The following is a 21,760-nucleotide window of genomic DNA, read 5'->3' on the forward strand; positions in this document are numbered from 1 at the left end:
CAAATTAAAGCTTTATTAAATTAAATCATATTACAAAACAAAGAGGAAGAAAGCTTAATTTGTTCCTTACTAGTAGTGGCAAAATAAGAATTTTATGTAGTATTAAAGGGGGTCGGGCTAGGTCGGGCTACAACGAGTCTGTTCAAACCGTGCATATAAATGTGTCAGTTTGGTCGGGCGCCCAACAGGCAAGCTACTTGCTTTGTGAACTCCAATTTAGTTAATGTGTCAGGCTTGAGTTCGACATGTTTATTAAATGGGCCAATCCAAATCAGGTCGTAATCATATCGGGCTCGATCGGGCCTACCGATGTGGGCTCAAAGTTGATACCCTTCAATCTAAGGAAGGTTGTAGGAAAAAAAAAAAAAAATAGAGGGATTCATATTGATATTCTCTCTCCTATTCGACCATGTGGGCCTCAATGTGAATCATATATGGATAGTACCATGTTCCAACCACTCAGGGTGTATTGTGTAGATTCTACTATCTTTGTAGGAAACCTTCACCAGGATAATATTTGAGAGTGGGAGATGGAGATTCCTAGCACATTTGAAAGTATGAACAATAGAAAAATAGTTTTTTATTTTTTATGGGTAGAACCAAGGAGAGTTGAATTTTCATAATCTCTTAATTATGAGGGATTGGTCCTTGCCAATCGTACCTCTTGGGTGTTCTACCAATCAAAAACTACCTCTTGGGTAGAAAATGGTTTTACATGCTTTTGTGGTAGGAATGTATGTTATGTACTTGATCAAAGTATTGTTGTTTTTGACATATGAAATGGTTATTTAGATCGTGGGATGGAGACGTTATGGTTTGAATTAGTCACATCTCGTGCAGAAACCTTTGTTATCCACCGCTTAAAGAAATGGTCATACTAAATTAATATGCTCTTGCTTTTTGACATAGATCCAATTTATGTCCATGATTGAATTGTCAACAAAAGAAGAATTAGATAAAAAATTAAGATACTTGGAAAATGAAACTAAACATATGCAACGTATAACCTTTGTTTTTTTTTTAATATGAATGAAACTTGATTTATGAGTTGGGTGGACATAAGGCCTGATGCATAGATTTTTTTTTTTTCTATGGTTTGTCCACCTTTGGTCAAGCTAAGAACTGGATGGAAAGGCTCCTCCATCTCCATGCCTTCACCTTCACGTTCACGGTATGATCCACCATGTCAAGACATTTCCCTTTCAATGGCTAATTGAAAGTGTGATTTGGCCTAATTAAACATGACAATTGTTAGTCTTGCAAGAAAACCGCATAATCATATTAGATGTTCGGAGAAGTTTTCATCCACTTGCTCTCCCCCTACTATGCGAGGAATTGAAAATGTCACTGTATATCTTAAATTTGATCCTTATCTTATGCCCTCCATCACATGTGTTAAAAGGCTTTCATCTTAAAATCAATTGGTTCAATATAGGGTGGTGTATTATGACTCTTATACTAGAAGGTTGAGTCATCTACAATCGATGAGAGATTATCTTGATAACGGATAAAGGAAACTGCTTCTTGATGGTCCCAGCAATTTATTTGTCTAAGTAAAATAAAAAAATTGGGAAAAATCAAATACTTTTATGTTCCATATTGCTTAACAAGACAAACCACTCAAGCTTTGTTTATAAGTAAAAGGAAATAAAATAATTTTAAAAATAAGATCTTGACTTTTCTTATTATGATTGTGTGATTAATTTAAAATCGTACTAAGTGAGACAAAGAAAATTTTAATCTTGGAAAAATTACATCCCCTTCCGTTGTAGTTTGTCGAAATTATGTTTGGGTCCAAGGATTTGAGCTATTTATACCTCCTCCCTTGCAGTATGAAAGATTTTTACATTTGAGTCAAATCTGTTAGTAGCCGTGAGTTTGAATATGTTATATGGTGAGGTCACATTTTTGATACCAAAAATACCCGCAGAACAAAATGAAGAGACCGAAATACCCTTCACTTAGAATTAGGAAAAGAGGGAAATCCTCTTTCCATCTCATCATCAAGCTTTCCAAGCCCTAATCTGCAAATCGCCCTCTACCAACTGTGATCTGTGTGAGGATGTGATGTGTTATCAGGATTTTTAAATGTGAGAAACCCTAATAAGTCGACGGAGAGGACAGAGATGATACTTTCTTCATTCGTAAGTGGAAAAGGCTTTAAGGTTTCCGATCTGATGTCTTGCTCTCTCCCTGAATGATTCTCTGTTATCCTAGAAATGTCAAACTTTGATAAGTTGATTTTGGAAAGGAAGAGACGGTTTTGCTTCTGATGTGAGAGAAGCCACTACTTGAGTCGAAACTACTTGATCACTCAGGTTCATGGTTTGGACTTTGGTGTGAGAGAAGCCAATAAGCCACATGTGATAAGGGTAACTGGTAAGTGGTAAGTGTCATAATGGAAGCAACGACTAACTCAACTTGTTAATTGTTGTTCTTACTTGATCAAGAGAGAGAGAGAGAGAGAGAGAGAGAGAGAGAGAGAAGGGTGGAGAAAACACCTAGACTTGCCATTCCTTAAAAGGTTGAAAGCGCTTGAGCTCAGTAGGGGTCATTGGCAGAGTGGCAGAGTTTCAAGAATCCATTAATTGGATCAGGAATTACCCGATTCAAATTGGGATTGACGGTTATCAATTCTGATTTTTGATGATTCAAAATGGAATTTTGGATAAAAACATCAAAATCTTTGGAATATTTTTCAAATAGATCTATCAATTTTTCGGGTTTCTCAAACTGATTCATATCCAGATTGGACTGGAATCAGCATTAAACACCATTGACCATTTCTGCTTTGGAGGCAGAATTTTTCAGATTGATTCAGAGATTGAGCTTTCTCTTCACCTAGATTTGGTTGCAAAGGGCGATTTGCAAAGGTATTGAACTTCACCTTCTCGAACACTTCTCACCTTTGTGAACAATCTCTATTTTAATGGGTATTCAAATCTAAAAGGGTATAATGGTCCTCTCAACTCAAGACTTTCTTTACTAAAAGAGTATTTAAGTCTTTTGATGTTTGAAATTAACAGAATACTCACACCGTCAGCTTCAGCCTTCAGGGAGGGAGGAATAAATCGCTCAGACCCTTGGACCCACATGTAATTTCGACAAACTATAGGAGAGGGGATGTAATTTTCCCTTTAATCTTTTATTAAAATTCAAAGAATTCAATAATTCAATAGAAAAATGAAGCAAAAGGGTAATAAATACGTCTTTCTTTTCAAAATTTATTCAAAATCCTTATAATTCTAGCTGTGAGAAGTAAATTTCACTGACCTCCTATATATAAATCACTAACAGAAGAAGAAAATAACCAAAAAATAATAAAAAAAAAAGATCTTGTGCATTCTTGGCCAATGTCAAATGCGTCTCAAAATCATGGTTAAACAAAATCTAGCTCCACCGATTCCAATTCAAATAGGCTGATTTTGCCAATTTGGATTAGAATTTTTAAAACCATGTCCGAAGTTCTAAACTTTTCAATTTTCATGCAACATAAACCGTCTGAAAGTCCACATTTTTTTTTTGATTAAAAGGATGTATAAGGCTTTATGAGATTCGAGGAATGAAAACTACACAACCTTACCCACCAAGTCACAATCTTCGTGCCTTTACTCGTTACCAACATAGTCTAAATGTTGAGAGAGCCTTGACTTAGACTCACGACTTTGATCAAACTAGGAACTACTTGAAAAAACCTTTTTTCATCACCAATTTTCTGGTTCACATATTACAAACAATCCAAAGCAGAGCATTTTATATGAGATGAGAACACACTTATCTGAAATTTGATCCATGACTAGATAATTGGAATAATTGGACAAGACTCAGTTTTGGTTCTTTCCGAAGCATTGTTTTAAAATTTGATCAGTTTTGGTTCTTTTCAAAGCATTGTTTTAAAATTTAATCCGTGATGAGATGGTTTCCTCCACTGCTCATGACAAATATATTCTTTAGGTTCCGTTTGTTTCCATGTAAAAATGTGGCAAAGGATTTTTTTTTTTTTTAATAAAACAAAGATTTTTCCACTGTTTATTTTAAAGTAAAAAAACACAAACTACATTGAAAAATAGAAAAACCATGTAAAATATCGTTTTAAGGAAAAATTTTACAGCTACACAATTAACCAACAGGGCCTTACCGTTTTCCATACATTTCACCATTCTGACCATTGGATTTAGATCACATCAAAATAGCCTGTGCCGCCATCAGATCGCAGAGACATGGTCACTAGTAAATAGCACAATAATAACAAACCAATAACAAATATTCTCAAATATAGCAGGGACAATGCTCAACTGTAATAGACACATGAGAAAGAAACCCGCAGCTGGGATTGAGAAAGAAAAATGAAAAAATAAAAGGAAAACTGGACCAAGCAAAACAATAAGGTAACATAAACTGGACAGGAGGCACTAAATGCCTAAAAGATATCAACAAATTAACTACTATATTACATTACAGAAGCCTCTCCCCCACCCGACTAAGAACCGTTCTTGGTCGTCCATGGCTTGAGAACACCCACGACAATGACAGCCACGATAATAAGAAGGATGATAATAGCTATGCACATCCATTTCCGGGAGTTCTTCTGTAGCTTCTTTGCCTTTGTCAGCGCAGTATTTCCTGATTGCACGTGGTCAACTGCATTAGAAACCTGTGGGCAGAAAAGGACCCAGATCAGAATATGGAATGACGGGTGAGAAAAGTTGAATACAAAATGTACTCAAAGATTATTCTTAAGCACAAGTATGCTGAAGAATGCAAAGGATAGGGCCCAACAGTTAGTGGACATCTTTGATTTAACTACATGCCATAAATCAGTAGAAACAGACGATACTTTTACATGGGTGAAATTCTGAAAATGCTTCAAATGACAAAGCCAGCAGACGAGAGGAAAAGAGAATCCTCCGATCATGCTGATTTCTGGTGTTGGAGTAACTTCTAGGCAGGGCCAAATCAGTTAGTCATGACATATGATCAGATTTTATGCTCAATGGCAATGTTCTGCACCTTAAAGACACCAGCAGAGGAGAATTTCAGTATATGATTATAGTTGGACTGAATTTCTCTTCAATTACAGATTTTTCAAGGATGTGGCAATTGGAAACAGGTCTGGGTATTATTCATCCCCGCAAGATTGAAAACTGAAATAGGGCTCAGTACCTGTGTCTCTATATTGTCCAACATGTCGCCTTGTGCTTCCACCAAGACCGCCATATCTAAGAAAATCTGCAAAGACATGATTATATCAACAGAGAGTCAGAACCTACTACAACTGAAGAGCATCGTTTGGTCATCATCCAAGGTTCTTGGTAAGGAGTTTTCCTACTACAAGGTACAGGTGAAGTATAAAAGAATGTTTATTCAGTTAATGCTTTGAAGAGAATCATAAGATGCCTCTCTTGGCTAGGGGTACCAGGTTAAGTTTTCAGGTACATGACTGGCCCATTTTAAATATAGGACAAGCATGGGTGAGCTTCTTGGGAGGGTGGCTTTAACCCTTTTAGAAGGAATTAAAAATGAAGTCTTATTCCCTCTTCTTCCAAAATCTACTTCAGTAGTTGAAGATCCTTCTAGATTCCATGGAGGTTAATAATGTGCTAGTATACATCCATGGATATATAGATAAAGTTGCCTAGAAATTGACTATTCAATGGTCGTGGGACTTTTTGCATTAAGGTAAAGTTGTTCACTAAATGGTAGGAGTAAAACTGGTACAGTCAAGTTACTAGTCGACAAGTCCACAAGCCCCCTGTTTGTTCCACTAATGTTTTTCCCCCTCCTCTTTGACAAGTAACCAAAGGGAATTATTGCTTAAATAGCCAAAGAACAAGAAGTAGAGTACAAGGCCACAAGCCTAATTCTCAGGGGAAATAGCTTTGAAGTGTAAGGGCCATAAGTAATGCCTGAACAGTTATTCACCATCCGTGCAACTCAATTGCAAACTGGCCTTGAAGTGAGAGAGCCCGTCTTTCTAATGAGCTACAAGTATCACCACACCCCCTTCCCCCATTTGGACTTGAAGCCACAGAATGCCAACAATGATTCCCCTTCCACTAGGACATTTGTCATCCATACACCATGACTTAAGTCATTATGTAAACCAATTTCTCAAAATTCAAATGATCACCCTTTAATCAGTGCTTCCAAAAAGCCCGAAAAAAAAAAGTGCATTTTCTTTACCATTTTCATAAACTTTAATTCCTTTTTTTTTTTTTTTTTTTAATGGTGGAACTTTAAATCCTAAAATTGCTTTAACTTTACTGTCAAATTATGAACCAACATCCATCCCTGCATGTGCATGCACGCTTCTATTAAAGACATCCCAACACTTGTATTGAACCAAAGAAACATTCTAACTTCTATTTCAACTCCGATAGTACACTGTCCATTTTCAACTGACACACATTCTGTCCAAACCTACCAACATCCATCCATCCATGTGCAGACATGCTTCCATTTAAGACAACCCAACAGACCAACACATGTATTGAACCAAAGAAACCTTCTAACTTCTCCTATTTCAGCTCTGATAATACACCACATTCTGTCCAAACCTTCCAACATCAATCCCTCCATGTGCAGACATGCTTCTATTTAAGACAACCCAACCCATGTATTGAACCAAATAAACCTTCTAACTACTACTATTTCAACTCTGATAATACACTGTCCGATGTCAACTCTGACACACATTCTGTCCAAATCTCCATTGGGTCCTTGAAGGTTCCTGAATAACTATCTCCATTGATATGAGCTTCAATGCTCTTGGATCCATATGTATAATCTCACTATGATTAGCCAATGTGGCAGCTTGTGTTTTTAGTCACTGAGATGACTATTTGCAAAGAAATGAATCATATAATGTTTGAAGGATATGAGAGATCCACCCAAGGGATGATAAACATACTATTATGCTGACGATAGCACATGGAATGATGGGCTATTAATTATGGAGCCTTTTCGGGACACTTCTGTTGAGACGGCTTCGGGTTTCTCCTCATTACATCATCACAAAAATGTGGATGATAGCATGGCACAATGGGCTATTAATTATGGAGCCTTTTCATGGTATTTCTGTTAATACAGCTCTGGGTTTCTCCTCATTACCTCATCACACTGAATGTGGATGGCAGCTCTGCAGGGAATCCATGCCCAGCTGGCACTGGTGGTGTGTTCGTAATTGATGAGGGAACTATTTTCTTAGCTATGTCTGGTCCCATTCGCACGTCAGATCCAGTCATGGCTGAGATTAAGTCGTTTACTAAGGGCATGAAGATTCTGTCTTCAATGGTTGGCTGAAAACCATTATAGAAAGGGACTCAAACCAGGGTGGTTAGAAAGCAGGAAGAGCCTTCTGGTAGAACTTGGTTTTCCATACACCTGATCAGGCAAGCTATGTCACTGAAAGTTCAAGGAATTTTCCCTCCACTGGAGAACGCATTACACCTTATTTATTTATTTATTTTTGGTGTATGTGTATGTGTGTGTGCATGTGTGTGTTAGGGAGGGGGGGGGGGTTAACAGAAACTACTGTAATTGGGAGCCTTCCAAAATTGATGTTCTACACTATGGCTTGTATTGTGTTCTTCTTTGAGAAGGTTTCAAAGTCTGGTGGTCAAAAAAGGAAGTCTGAGCTCAGATGCCTGGTTCTACCATGTGGCAGGGACTGAAAATTTGTGGGCAGGGGGATCCCAAGTCCCTTGCTCTCTTGTCAACTTTCAGCCTGGGGAGTTGGCCATGTGGCTAAACACACCATTGGAAAATTCAGGAATACAGAGAGGGTGCACAAGACTATCAAGGGGTTGCATGAACATAGATGGGAGGGTATCTGAATGAATTTCGGACTGCAATTAGACATGTGTCCAACACCCACACAATCCCTAGATCCAACGTTTCGATTTTCCTCACGGACATAAACACACATATGTTTGTATGTATGTCTATATGCATGCTCAGTTGTATTATACCAGATTGCAATTATTGCAATAATTTCCTACATCCTGATTAGAACCCAATGAATGAGGTAGTTTGTAACAGTCTTTCATAAAAATCTAACTGGTTCTCATTTTAGACTCTAGAGTGTAGTACATGTACAGTCTTAACTCCACTCAGGGTTAGATGGCAGATAAGTGAAAACCAGCAAGTTTCTATCTTTAGAAAACCAACCAATCTTGACCAAACGTTAGTTATCAATGCAAGTGGATGATGAAGTACCTGCTGCAGCTCAAGAAGCTTCCTCTCAAGTTCTCTTACTGCATCATGGCGTTCTTGAATTTCCGCCAAGGTGTCCAGTATCTATATAAAGGAAAGATAGCTTTGCTGATCAGGACTTCAGAGTGACATAGGATAACATAAAAGTGGGAATTACTCATTAGAATGCCAGGTGCATCCACTGCTCACTTACACACTGAAGTGATTAATATGAGTATTCAGAGCCACATTGACGTCCAAGTTGACTCAATTTAGTCTACTCTTCAGCTGAGTGCTCATACAAAGTATACTTGAAGCTCAGACAGAACCACAATCCCCCCCTCCCCCAAAAAAAATGTGTGTATATATATAGAGAAATTAAGATCTCAGTCTGAACATGAATAATTGTAGGAACATGCAAAAGAGTTCCTCCTGAGCTTTCAAGTGAGTAATATTTAAGGTCCTACCCAGAAATAAGAGATGAAAACAACCGATAAAACAATGAATATAGGGGGGAAGCAAACCTGGCCACGTCCTTGTTCCTGAATAGCTTTCTGAAATATTTGTTCACTATCTCCAGTCTCTATTAGCCGATCAATTGTCTATACATAGTCATAATCAAAACACACATTGCACAAATAACATTAGAGAAATTTAGGAAACATAGAATACCACGAGGAATTTTATGAGGGAAAAGTAATCTCACCTCTTCGTCAGCTCTTTCACCGGTTACTGATAATTGCACAATTCCAAAAGTAAAAAAAAAAGATCAGAAACAGTCAACAGTAACAATAATTTATCCCGTAAAAAAGTGCAATGAAAATCTACAGTGTTTGATTTTACAGACCCAGTTTGTTCTTATTAAAGCTATGGAAGAATATAAACCTGTAAAAACTCTTCTCTCCACAACATCTCGATACTCTTGATGAATGTTTTCTCTTAGAGTCTGCAAAGATTTTAAGGATTCTAAGACAAATCATTTATAGTAGTAGAACTGTAGAAGATGGAGAATGACTAGTGGAGAGGGGGAAGCTGCAGGGAAGAGAATCGGAATAACACAGAACCTGAAATTCAGACATCTTGTCTTTGAACCTTTTCTTCAAGGAACTGCAATCATATGTTAAGGTTAAGTAAGACTCAAAGAGCATAGAATGATCAAACTTCAGCTAAGCTATGCACAAACATGTCAATAATGGTGATCTTCGGAGACTGGATATGTTGACATTCCAAATAGGCATCATGACAGATGTATCTTATTATACAACAACTTCCATTTTGTGGATTATAGTAACATAAAAACTATGCCTTGATTAAAAATTCACAAAAATTAGGACTATACAAAGCTAAAGACAAATCAGTGATGTGAACAAGAATTAGAAGATTTTATTTAAGAACTTTAAGTTGACGAGAGTATGAGACCACATAAGGTATTACTGTAATAAAATCTAAAGGGCTCCAATTAGAAAATATAGGTAATTGCAACGACTATATCTTCCAATACTTGGTAAATCAGTCACACTTTTTTGATTAAAAAAAAGGGACGATCTTACCAATGGTTACGCTCATTTGATTGGATTGTTCACCGGGTACAAAATTTTCTACTAGGAGAATCCCATTAATCACGTCCAGCGATCTAACTGTCCTGTGTGTAGAGTCTCATATGATACTATGGTAATTTTCTATCTAGGCAGGCCTTAGTGTTTTACAGGACTGCATATAAAGATGGAGTCTTGTAGAGAATGATCCCTACTCTTTTCCTTCCAAAATTGACAATAAAAAATTAAAAAAAAAAAAAAAGCAGAAAGAAGAATTTACACAGTAGTTGCCATCCTAGACCGGTCCACGCCAGTTCCTTTTCCACATCCAGGTTTCTGCCTATTGGCCGCATTCTGCATGAAAGAAACCAAAAGGGTAATGAGCAAACAAACACCCTAGGGTTGCACAAAATAAAAGAAGAGAAGATAAATAAAAGTACATCTTTGTCAAGCTCTTCAATTTTGGACTTCACTAGACGAGCAATTTTGCCAACTTCATCTACGTCTTTCTCCATACGCTGCTTGATTGCTGCACAGAATGATTGAAATAGTCAAGGCTCCGAAGTAGAGAACATTGTCACCATGGTTGAAGGGAAAAAAGAAAAATTAAAAGAGGTCAAAAAGGATTTTCATTTTCAAACAATGAATTAGCTTTTGATTTGATGATACATGGGAATTCGTATAAACATCAGACATGAATATGGGTCAAGTGTCAGAATTGCTCAATTTAATAAAGCAATAGGATGAAGCTATAAAGTTGTTCTAATATTAGCTTTCTTAGGTTATTTTTCTAAAATTAAAGAGCATGGAATTACCTTTCATGGAAGCAGCCTTTGTCACGGATTTTGACTCTTCATTTGCATTCTACATACATTGTTTGAAAATAAATGGTGTCAGAAGCTCATCTTGCCTCATCCAGACCCCAATAGAATGATTTTAACATCCTTGATAATTGAGAAATTTTTTTTCATGCTCCTCTTTGTTAGGAAACAAACAAGCAACCACAATTTTTCTTTCACACAACAAAAATTGTACATTTTCTGTTATGTACATCAAAGGGCCATAACCCGGTGCAAAATTTCACAGGGTCCTTGAAGGGGTGGACTGGATTCAGTCCTAACCGTTGGCATTTTTGGATCAAAGGCCACCTCAGATGCAAACCCACATCTTCATGTTGACATTTTCTTTCTACACAAAACACATCCTTAATTTATTACAGTGGAGGAGGGAGGATGCTAACAAAGACTGCAACTATTATGACTAATATGTAACTTACACCAGGACATGTGTTTATGTGATACACACTATGAACTAATCCCAACAGAGTGCTGGAAGCAAATGCATATAAGCATTCCCAATGTACAAGCTATGATTTTTTTCCCATTTAAAAAATATCCTTTCATCTTAACCAAGGGAAAAGGATAAGTTGAGAAAGTCGGAAACCTACAAATACCAAAATGTAATCTAAATATGGAAGAAATTTTTCTGTTCTGGAGTGTGTCCCTGCACCAGTGGCCCGGCCAATGAGAGTGCACGCTCAGGCATCGACCAGGAGGGGTGAGGTGGTCATTTCACACCCCGTGTCTGGGCACCATGGCACAACCCTGGACAGAAAACACAACCCCTCTAAATATTTATGTGAAGCCCTTCCCAAAATCCGATCCATATATAACACAGAAAAAATGAGAAATATCACTAGTTAAACCAACAAAACTTGGAAAAAGAAACAAAATTCATACCTGGAGCTTTATCAATAGCTTATTAAGCTTGTTAATTTCTTTCTCAATAACTTGAATCTGTAAAATAGAAATAATATTTCATCTCCAAATGCGAACTAGATGTGAGAAAAGAATAAAGCATAAAGTAAAATCTCCTGTACAAAAAGAATACCACAAATGAAGTGTCAAAGTGACATTTTTTCATCATCTTGATTTCAATGCAAAAAGGAAAATTGAAATAGGTCGTGGCTACCTGTTTGAAGAAATTTTCCAAGCCCAGGTCTCCTGATCTCATTGGAGCTTGGATGCCTAATTCAATATCCCCACCCCTTGAAGCTTGACCTCGAGGGATCTCAAAGGAATCCTGCAAAACAGCATCAGGGATATAAAATGAAATAAATTTACCCTTTGAAGATTTGAAAGGAAAAGACACTTTCAACAGGAAAGGAATTCGAACACAATTTAAACAGGAAATTGCACTAATTCCTACAGAAATATATTTTTTAAGGAGAAAGTTTTCCGTGGGGGAATGTGGCCCCTGTGCCTAGACACACGGGGGCATGAAATGACTGGCCCGCTCCCCATGAATGGGAAAATAACATCCCTGTGGATGCTTTCTCGTGCGCTCCCATTGGCCCTCATGCACACGCAGGAACCACACTTCCCCATTTTTTAATAAAAACAAATGCACTTACAGAAAAATAAATAAAAAAAGAAGAGGAAAATATAAAAACAGACAGAAAACAATGATGAGAAAATTTACACATTGACGCCTAAGCTTCATGTTATATGATTTCACTGAGTATGAATCTATGCCTAAGCTTCATGTCATGTGAGGTCAATGAGTATGAACCTATGCCTCCTCTTAACTCTTCACAGTCCCAACCTTGAGCCATATTATAAGTTAACATAAGAACCATCTAATATAGGAACCAACACAACGTAGAAACAACTAAAGTTTTAGACCAAGGTGTTAACCAAGACAAGTAACATGACAATATTGAACTCTGTAGACGGTAGTAAGGAAAAAGACTATGATCCTAAATGAAAAAATCAACATCCTTAAACAAGATACAGTTTAACTGTTAGATATTAGTTTTCAATTCTTCCTCCTTCCTTTTTATCTTTTATTTTTCCTAATCGGTAAAGGTAATACTGTAATAGATACTAAATAAAATGGAATTGAGAATAACAGAAAGGGACATCTTCAATTAGGCAGAAGAAGTGCTAAAGGGAAAAACTCCCAAAAGCATATGCAAACTCAAAAAAGTAAAAAAGAAAAGAGCTCCATCCCAAACAACAAAAAATTCCTCAATCAATGTCAAGCAGCAAAGACAAAACAAATAAAAATGCGATCCTTTTATAATTCAATCATGAGCAAATTAAAGTTTTGAGTCTTCAGAAGAAATCAATGCACTTCAGCATGAGAGCTCCCAAGCCAAAAACCTCTCAAGGAGAAAATAAATCGCATGGTCAAGCAACTTTTTGACAGTATTCCAAGGGTAATTTCAGCTTCTATAAAATTTCCCACATTTACCTGAATTCCCAATCTCTAGAAGGTGATCGTCATGGTGACTTATAACATAGTGGTTTATAAACAGCTTGTGTGACGCAATTCTGATAACAGGAAACCAAATATGTAACATCAATGGTTTCTCATCATTGAAGACAACAAGCTCAATCCCTAAAAGATGCTTCTTGGATTGACACACTAGCTGATCGTAGAGCACCGTTGTGACATAACTAGTATCTTCTGAATGAAACGGAAACTATGATTTATCTTGACTAGCCAAGCTGTTTAATATGATTGTGAGCACAAGGACAATGTCAGATGAATGGAGGAGAAGCATTGTGGTTTCCGTTTATAGAAAGTAAATTTGATATTCATAATTGTTATACCTATAGATGCATAAAACTAATAAGCATACTATAAAGTTACGGGAGGGAGTTATTGAAACTCGCATGAGACAAAAAACTATTATTTTAGAGAAACAATTTGGTTTATGCTAGGAAGATCTATTACATAAGCTATTTACTTACTTATGAGACTCATGGAAAGATTTAAAGATCGTCCATATGGTCTTTAGACCTATAAAAAGCTTATGATAGAGTCCCTAGAGATCTAATCTAGAAAGTGCTAGAGAAGAGAAACATTTCAGGTAAATATGTGGACATAGCTAAAGATATGTATAATGGTGAACTAACTACTGTAAGAACTGTGGGTTACATCAAGGATCAACTTTAAGACCTTATTTGTTTGTGATTATCAAGGATGGTTTAACTAGAGACAATCAAGGTCAAGTTTCTGGGTAATGCTTTTTGCTGAAGATATTGTTTGGTGGATGAGACAAACGTGAGGATTAACGCCAAGTTAAAGTTATGGAGACCAACCTTGGAATCAAAAGATTGTAAGATGAGTAGAACAAAAATGAAGAAGGTATGTAACTTTAATTACACTATAACAGATAATAAGGTAGTGAGAATTGAGAGGAGGGAGATTCCGCCAAGTGATTATTTTAGGTATCTAGGCTTAATCACAAATAAAGAAGGTGATATAGAGATGATGTTTCACGGAGAATTAAAATATGATAAATGAAGTGAAAAGGTGCATCCAGCATGTTGTATTATCAACATATTCCTTTAAAACTTCAATAAAATTCTTTAGGACCAGCTATGAAGTATAGTGCAGAATAAAGGTTGTTAAGAAGCATCATATGGATAAACTCATTTTAGCTGAGATGAGAATGTTGAGATGGTTGTGTGGCAAAACTAGTAAGGATAAAGTAAGGAATGGTCCAATTAGAGCTCATTTGGCAGTAGCTTCGATACATGATAAGCTATGAGAAAGTCACATGAGGTTGCATAGCCATGTCAACAGAGGCCTTTAGATGCTTCAATTTAGAGGAGTGATTTGATTCAGATAGAAGGAGCAAAGAGAGAGAAGGGTACACCTAAAATGATTGTGGGAGAAGTGGAAAGGAAGGACATGCATAGCTCAGGTCTCGTATCAAGTATGATATAGAATAGAGCTGGCTAGAGGGTAAGGATCCATGTAGCTGACCCCATTTAGTTGGGATGAGACTGAGTTGTTGTTGTTGTTGCTGATGATGTATTTATTTTTATTTAATCCCAATCATCTACACACCATAATTCTTTGGGTTTCTAACTTAGTGGTAGAGTAATCAGCTTTTAAGTGCAGCTAGGATCCTATAGACATTTGAATGAAGCAAGGAAACCGTCCATACCATTGGTAAAGCTTCTAAGACCAGGACTGATCATTGAAGACAACAAACTCAATCCCTAAAAGGCGCTTGTTGGATTCACACACTAGCTGATCGTAGAGCACTGTTGTGACACAACTTGTATCTTCTGAATGAAAAGGAATTTGAAAAAAAGAAAGGCGGTCTACCAATTTCTCCTTTTAGTCATAGATTTTTTTTTTTCCCTGTGTTTGAGTTTGTATTCCAGTATCCTTTTTTTCTTTTTACCCCATTTTTCCTAGTTAATAGTTCAACGTTTTGATGGGGTGGTGCAATGCAATTTCTTTATTTTATTTATTTATTATTTTATCCTGGTCGTACCCACATACCATAATTCTTTGGGCTGCTAACTTAATGGTAGAGTAACCAGACTTTAAGTGCAGTTAGGATCTTATACACATTTGGAAGAAGTAAGGAATTCATTCATAACATTCATTGGTAAAGCTTGTAAGACCCTGTCTGATTCTGAAAGGTAATGAATGGAAAAAACAGTATGTTGGATCAATGGATAACTCTCAGAATACAAGTTTGTAAGACCAAGACTGATTCTGAAAAGTAATAATTGGAAGGAAAAAAAAAACAGCACGTCATATCAATGGAGAACTCTGAGAATACTTCATCCTTACTGGATCCTTGGAATGGATCAAATCAAAACAATTCAAAGTTGGGTCGAGTGAATAAATGGATAGAGGACGATGGCTCAATTATGGGGAAACAAAAAGTAAGGCCATTATGTTCTTAATTCAACGGTTACCCAATCTAATTAGATGATAAAAATATATATTAGTGCCCGATGCGGGAAAGGATTCTCCCACGAGTGGATTATCAATTTCTTCTAATAGATCCGACGACATTGAAGCTCAAACAGACTTATTTATCCAAAGAAAAACTCAAAAACACTTCAGATCAATTTCTTCTAATAAATCTCTGATAATATGACCAAATTCGAAAATCCAAAACCAACCGAAACATATAAGATAGTAGACCAAAGGAAGAAAATTACCGATAGTAGGTCATTCATCTTGGCAAGGACGATTGGCTTAGTTGTAATAACAGCTCAAGACAATGGAATCTGGTGGAGGAAGTGAACCTCTGCTAACTTTCCCGACCTGGCCCTGGCTTAGGAACCAAAACCAGGTCTAAGAGTTTCGATTTCGAAGAGAGGATCTCCAGAGAGATTGAAAGAAAGAACGGGTGTTTGATCTTGATCTTTCGTTTCCGTTCTATTTTTGGAAAAAATTTCTCGTCTCAGCGATGCGATGCGCAACGGTCATAGATCGTGGAAGAGAAAAGAGAGAGAGAAAGAGAGAAAGAGAGAAGAGTGTGTGTGTGATAGACTTATTCTTTTGAATGAAGACGGGCTTTTTTTGTCTTTGAAATTTTTTGAATAATCTATTCTTGAAATAAAAAAATATAGAAACGAAATATTCATTTTATATAGTTTTTATAATGACGGATTTGCCCTTGGTGGCTGGCAAGAGATGAAATGACGAATTAACCCTAGAAGTATGAGAGAAAATGAAATTTGATCTATCGCTAGTTTTAAAGGGTAATTTGGTCATAAAGGAAGGAATCACGCGTTTTTGACTGTTATGGGTGGTCGGAAGTCGTACTCGTAGCGTGACCCCACCGACTGACCAAAAGGATAAAGCCACAAAGGTGAGGCATGTGCTGGGAATTTTCTTTCTGTGCAGCGCTGGCAGCGAACTGTATAACCTGGCAAAGAATATCGGTTTAGATTCTTCAGGAGTTCTATTATTATTATTATTATTATTATTATTATTATTATTATCTGAAATTACACTCCCCTCCCCTGACCTTTGGCATAATATCATGTTCATTGTTCCCCACATGCTTTCATATATAGCACTAACCTCCTGTGTAGTTTGAAGATTCTAACAGACGTATCATTTCTGTTAAATATCCCTGTTAAGTGATGACATCATCACTGGAGTAGGTAATTTTCTGCCCAAATTACCCTTCAATATTAAGGAAGCCTTAATCCCTAAAACCACTACACAAACTTCTTCACGAATTGGAATTTCCCCATTTCTGTCGTTGCTGCTCTCCACACTCCCTTCTTCATTGCCGCTCGCCACTCTCTGCTCTCGACAGTCGATTGCTGAAATCGAAAGGTGATTTACTCCATCGTGACTTGGATATGATCCCATCGCGACTTGGATCTGCTACCATCGGCCTTTCCCCCAAAGTTTGATCGATCGAGTCGGTTCCTCTCATAGCTCGATAGATAAAATCCCATATGAGATCTCACTTCTTCTTCTCAGGTCGATCAATTCCTCTGCAACTAGAGAGAGAGAAAGAGAGAGCAGCGATACAGACAGAGGCAACAAAGGAGATACAGAGCTTCTCATGCATGAGTACGATCGATTCTTTCTTTGCCGCATAATCGAGCATGGACGACAGCTCTCCTGACCAACAACTTCCTCAGCAAAACAATCTAAGTCTCCAGAACCGTATCTATGGTGGTATTAATAAACGCTGCGTGCAGCTGGGGTGCTTGTGATGGGATTGAAGATCATGAAGGATATAAGATAGAAGATGATGCAGGGGAAGACAATGTTGAGGTGTGGAAGGTGTTCAGTGAGAGTTTTAACTAAATCCAGTCAGTGTTGGATCAAAAATCGCCTTTTGATTCAACATGTCAACGAGAATCAACAGTCCAAGATAATTTTGACTTCCATTGGTGAAGAAAGGGCCTACTACAAGAAACCCACCCTACCGATTAAATGACAACCCTCACCCTCTACTTATCCGGTTTAGTAGGGTGGGTTTCTTTTATGCAATGGAAGGCGATGTTGGTTAATTAAAATTTTCACTCAAGCTGGGCGAGACGAAGCTAGAGAGCTATCTTCCAAAACGTATGGTGTTGCAGAGAAACGGGGATCGAAGCTAGAGAGCTATCTTCCAAAACGTATGGTGTTGCAGAGAAACGGGGATTATGGTGTTGCAGAGAAATGGGGATTAGGATGAAGAAAAGAGACAGAAGGAAGAGAATATAAGTATATTGCTAGAAGGGTAAATTGGTCTTTTTATAGGTTAGTTTAACACCATCAGTCACTTTAGGGTTGTTTGATGGAATCCTCAAACTACAAGGGAGGTTAGTGCTATATATAAAAGTACGTAGGAGGAACATGATATTAAGCCAAAGGTCAAGGGGAGTGTAATTTCCTCTTATTTTTATATAAGCTCTTGAGGGGTTTTCACTATCCCAAATCTGAGTGAATTTTGTATGAAATCTGAATACAAATAAGGTAAGTAAATAGAGTTTGGCAGATATAAAGCTAATTTCATAAGAAAAAAAATCTGAGAAATTTTACTAATTTATTTTCCTTCTCTCTCATGATGGAGTTTTTATTTATATGGGTATATTATAGAAGGTGGGAGGAAAAGATAACAGCTAGAATAATCGAACTCGAGACCTTTTGGTGAATGTGGACATATTACACATTCACACAACAATCTCACCAACTGCATTAGATAATTATTGTTTTAATGATAAAATTGAACATTAATCCACACTCCACACATCAAAGGCTATGGACCCAAGAATCTTCCTCTTTAGGGCAAGTGTAGTTGCAAGGAGACCATCTCTCTCACTCTCTCGAACATTTTTTCAAAAAGTTTGAATTATTTCAAACAATTTTGTGCAATTTCGATCGATGAGTATAATTCATCCAATTTGAATTGAAATTGATATTAACCAATTTGTTCCCCAATTCCGATTTTCATAACCCTGGTATCAAATGATGATTTGATTGATATAACTACTTATGAAATTACATACATCCAACACATTATTGTAACTCTATTAAACCCAGTTTGAAGGTTCATCTTCTCTAGCAAGTGCAATTTTATAACATTTTTATGTGTTTATTAAAGAACAAAGATCCATGTAGCCAACTTCATTTAATTAGGATAAGATTGAATTGTTATTGCCATTGTATAAAGACTTAGATACCAACAAAAAAAAATGTTGTGCACGTTGGCCCTCTCACACTTACTCTCTCCTTAAGGACCTATGGGTCCCCTACATATAAATTACGTGGCACCATGCACCCATTGGCTTGATTCATAGTAGATCACTCTCATTGAGGCTATTAAGGGTCATTTAATTTTTTTCTGCTAGTAAATAAGAAAGGGTGCCCATGGGATATTGATGAATGTTGATAGTGTCTAGGTCGAAGTCTTCATACAATAAGTAATACTTCTGCAAAATCAACTAGTGATAGTGGGACATATCAATTCAACCCCACAATTAATTCGAAAAGTGATGAGACAAAGACTTCCTTCCATTAGGCTACCAACCCTGAAGGCAAGGATCAAATATTAAGGGCCCGTTTCATAACGTTTCCAGAAAGTTGTTTCTACCATTTCTTTGTCAAGAAACAATAAAAATGGAACAAAAAGCATTTGATAAATCTATTCCGTTTCTGCTTATTTCATAAACATAAATAAGATTTATATTGATTTATGGAATAGACTTGTGGACCTTTCTTTCCCACAAACCCGACATTATTCCCTTGACACCGACGTCCGAGCATTCGATGCCCATTGAGTATAGATATTTCTCGACGAACTAGAGGGAGTCGACTGGAGCTGAGTGGAGGAAACAACGTTAAGGGCTTCAAGGTAGATAAGCTTCTCACGGAAGAGGACACCAAAATCGACGGCAGACCCTAGGTTGATGGGGAGAGAAGAGGAAAAGCAGAGCCTCAGGAATCGACTTTTGGCAGCATGTTTTAGTCGCAACCGATGGCTTCGACTTTGGCTTCAACTTCATCAGTTGTGACTACGACATCATCGACAGTACTGGAGAAGTCAACTTCAGTGACGGCTCTAGATGCGGCTCCGTCGAAAGGGAAACATTACAGAGGAGTAAGACAATGGCCATTCTACAAAAAAAAAAAGACAACAGCCATGGGGGAAAATCGCGGCAAAGATCAGAGATCCGGCGAAGAACGGCACTAGAGTTTGGCTTGGTAAGTTCGAGACGGATGAGGAATCTCCTGCGCCAATTTGTAAGAACTAGGGCATAATTTGTTTTCATTTTTTTTTTCAAAAACTTATTTGATTTATGGATCATATAAAGGGGGGATTTATTATTTTGATCAAGGACGGGAGAGATGATGATCCAGACTGGCCAAGCTCTCGCAAGTATGAAGTCATGAGGGGCTTGGCGGAGAAGCTCATCGATGAGAACCTCCGTGAAGGTTCCTAGACTTTGAGGGAAGTCAACTGTGTGGCCCTCTCTGGGTTCTTCTCCAAGACTCTTTGTCAGCTTGAAACTACCACGTCGAGGCAACAGGAGCACCGGCTTGCTGTCAATGGTGATGGTGAGGTAGGATCCGGGCAGCTTCGTCATTGGAGGAACAGGGTCTTAGGAGCTATTCAGTCATTTTGAGAGGGTGCAAGGAACGTGTTATTCGCTGACGATGTTGATGGTGGTGGTGGTTCAGCTAAGAAGTGGGCGACGGAACTGTTTTGGTTGGCTCGAAAGATGGGGGATTGTGGATGTGTGGAGGAGGCGGAGTGGAGGTGGGGGACGACATCGAATTTGGCCAGGCTGGCTCCTACGACAGAGAAACGTTTCAAGAAACAAGAAGTTTATCAAACACCCAAAATTCAGTCTCTGTTATCAGAAACGGAAATTTTTTGTTTATGCCGTTTTTTGAAACAAAAACGGCATAAACGCGTTTCTGCCATTTATGTGTCCAGAAACGGCAAAAACAGAACAAAAATCGTTTGATAAAACTGTTTCGTTTCACTTGTTTTCAGAAATTGAAATTGAAATTTCTACCTATTTATGGTTCAAGAAACGATCCAGGTGATTTCACTGTTTCTGAAAATGACTCGTGGTTATTCTTTCGTTGGTTATTATCGACTTCTAAAAACATGACTTATCAAATACCTTCAATTCTATGTCTATTTATGAAAATGAAAATTTATGTTTTTATCATTCCTTAAAACAAAAACTATAGAAACGTTATCAAATGAGCCAGAGTTTGCCAAATGACATCTCTAAAAGGTGGACCTCAACGCCATGGAAAGATCGTTTATAGTAGGGGTGTCAACGGTCCGGGTTGGTGCGGTTTCGGTCCGGTTCCACCGGTTTCGGTGTGAGTTTGGAAGTGACCGAAACCGACCCATTAAGGATTTATCGGTTTCGGTCTGGTGTCGGCTTCGGTGCGGTTTGGGTTCGGGTTGGTACCGGTTTGGATTTATTAGGTTCATTTCGGTTTGGATCGGTTTTTTAAACCGGTATGGAGCCATTAGGAAACAACCAAATGATGATGAATTGTTGAACTCGGTTTCTTAAATCGAGTAACCGGTGGTTTTTGGTTGGTTAGTTGGATCCATACAAATGTATACAAAAACTACTTCAAATTTTTTGATTTTTTTTTTTAAGATGGAAATAGTTCGGTTTCACCGGTTTCGTTCGGTTTCGACGGTTTGAGCCGTTCGGTGGCGTTTCGGCACCGGTCGGCGGTCGGTGTGGCTTTTTGGGGTTACAATACTCCGAGAAAACCGACGAAATCCAAAAGGCTTCGGTTCGGTTCGATCCGGGTTGTTATCGGTTCGATCCGGCCGGTTTTACCGGTTCGGTTTAGGAATTGACACCCCTAGTTTATAGTGTGACCCAATAATAATAGCAGATTTAAGTCAAAGATATGACCCTCCCTAAATCTGCACTGGCTACGCCCCACAGGACCTCTGGACCTAGAGGCTGGACCCTAGTTAGTTTATTCGCGTTTAAAACACGTTTAAAACGACGTCCCCTTTTTTTGCCGTTTTAAACGCCGTTTGCCGAATTTTTCATAGAAAGTCGGTAAAAAACGGGAACGGGGCTATTTGAAGTTTTTTTGCCGTTTTAAATGCCGTACCGTTTTTTTGACAGTAAAAAAACGGATTTTAAAAAATATAAACGTTTAAAACGGGACTATTTATTTTGATTGTTATCTAGGTATTTAGAGAATTATTATGCCAATTTATGTCTATATATTGCCTTTTTTTGACACCGTATTATTTAAATATA

General features: G+C 37.7%; 1 protein-coding gene across 1 annotated transcript; it reads right to left on the bottom strand.

Moving 5' to 3' along the window:
• Nucleotides 1-4,228: 4,228 nt before the first annotated feature.
• On the bottom strand, nucleotides 4,229-16,041 carry LOC122087418 (syntaxin-132-like). The gene is made up of 13 exons (XM_042656549.1): nucleotides 15,710-16,041; nucleotides 11,700-11,810; nucleotides 11,468-11,524; nucleotides 10,544-10,592; nucleotides 10,169-10,257; nucleotides 10,009-10,082; nucleotides 9,258-9,300; nucleotides 9,079-9,139; nucleotides 8,900-8,925; nucleotides 8,718-8,795; nucleotides 8,218-8,298; nucleotides 5,164-5,229; nucleotides 4,229-4,654 (listed from the first exon to the last, which is right to left on the bottom strand). Exons 1-13 carry the CDS (start codon nucleotides 15,725-15,727, stop codon nucleotides 4,481-4,483), a joined length of 927 nt encoding a protein of 308 aa, XP_042512483.1. The 5' UTR covers nucleotides 15,728-16,041; the 3' UTR covers nucleotides 4,229-4,480.
• Nucleotides 16,042-21,760: the final 5,719 nt, after the last annotated feature.

This window comes from Macadamia integrifolia, chromosome 8 (genome assembly GCF_013358625.1).
Source record: "Macadamia integrifolia cultivar HAES 741 chromosome 8, SCU_Mint_v3, whole genome shotgun sequence".
Lineage (NCBI taxonomy): Eukaryota > Viridiplantae > Streptophyta > Magnoliopsida > Proteales > Proteaceae > Macadamia > Macadamia integrifolia.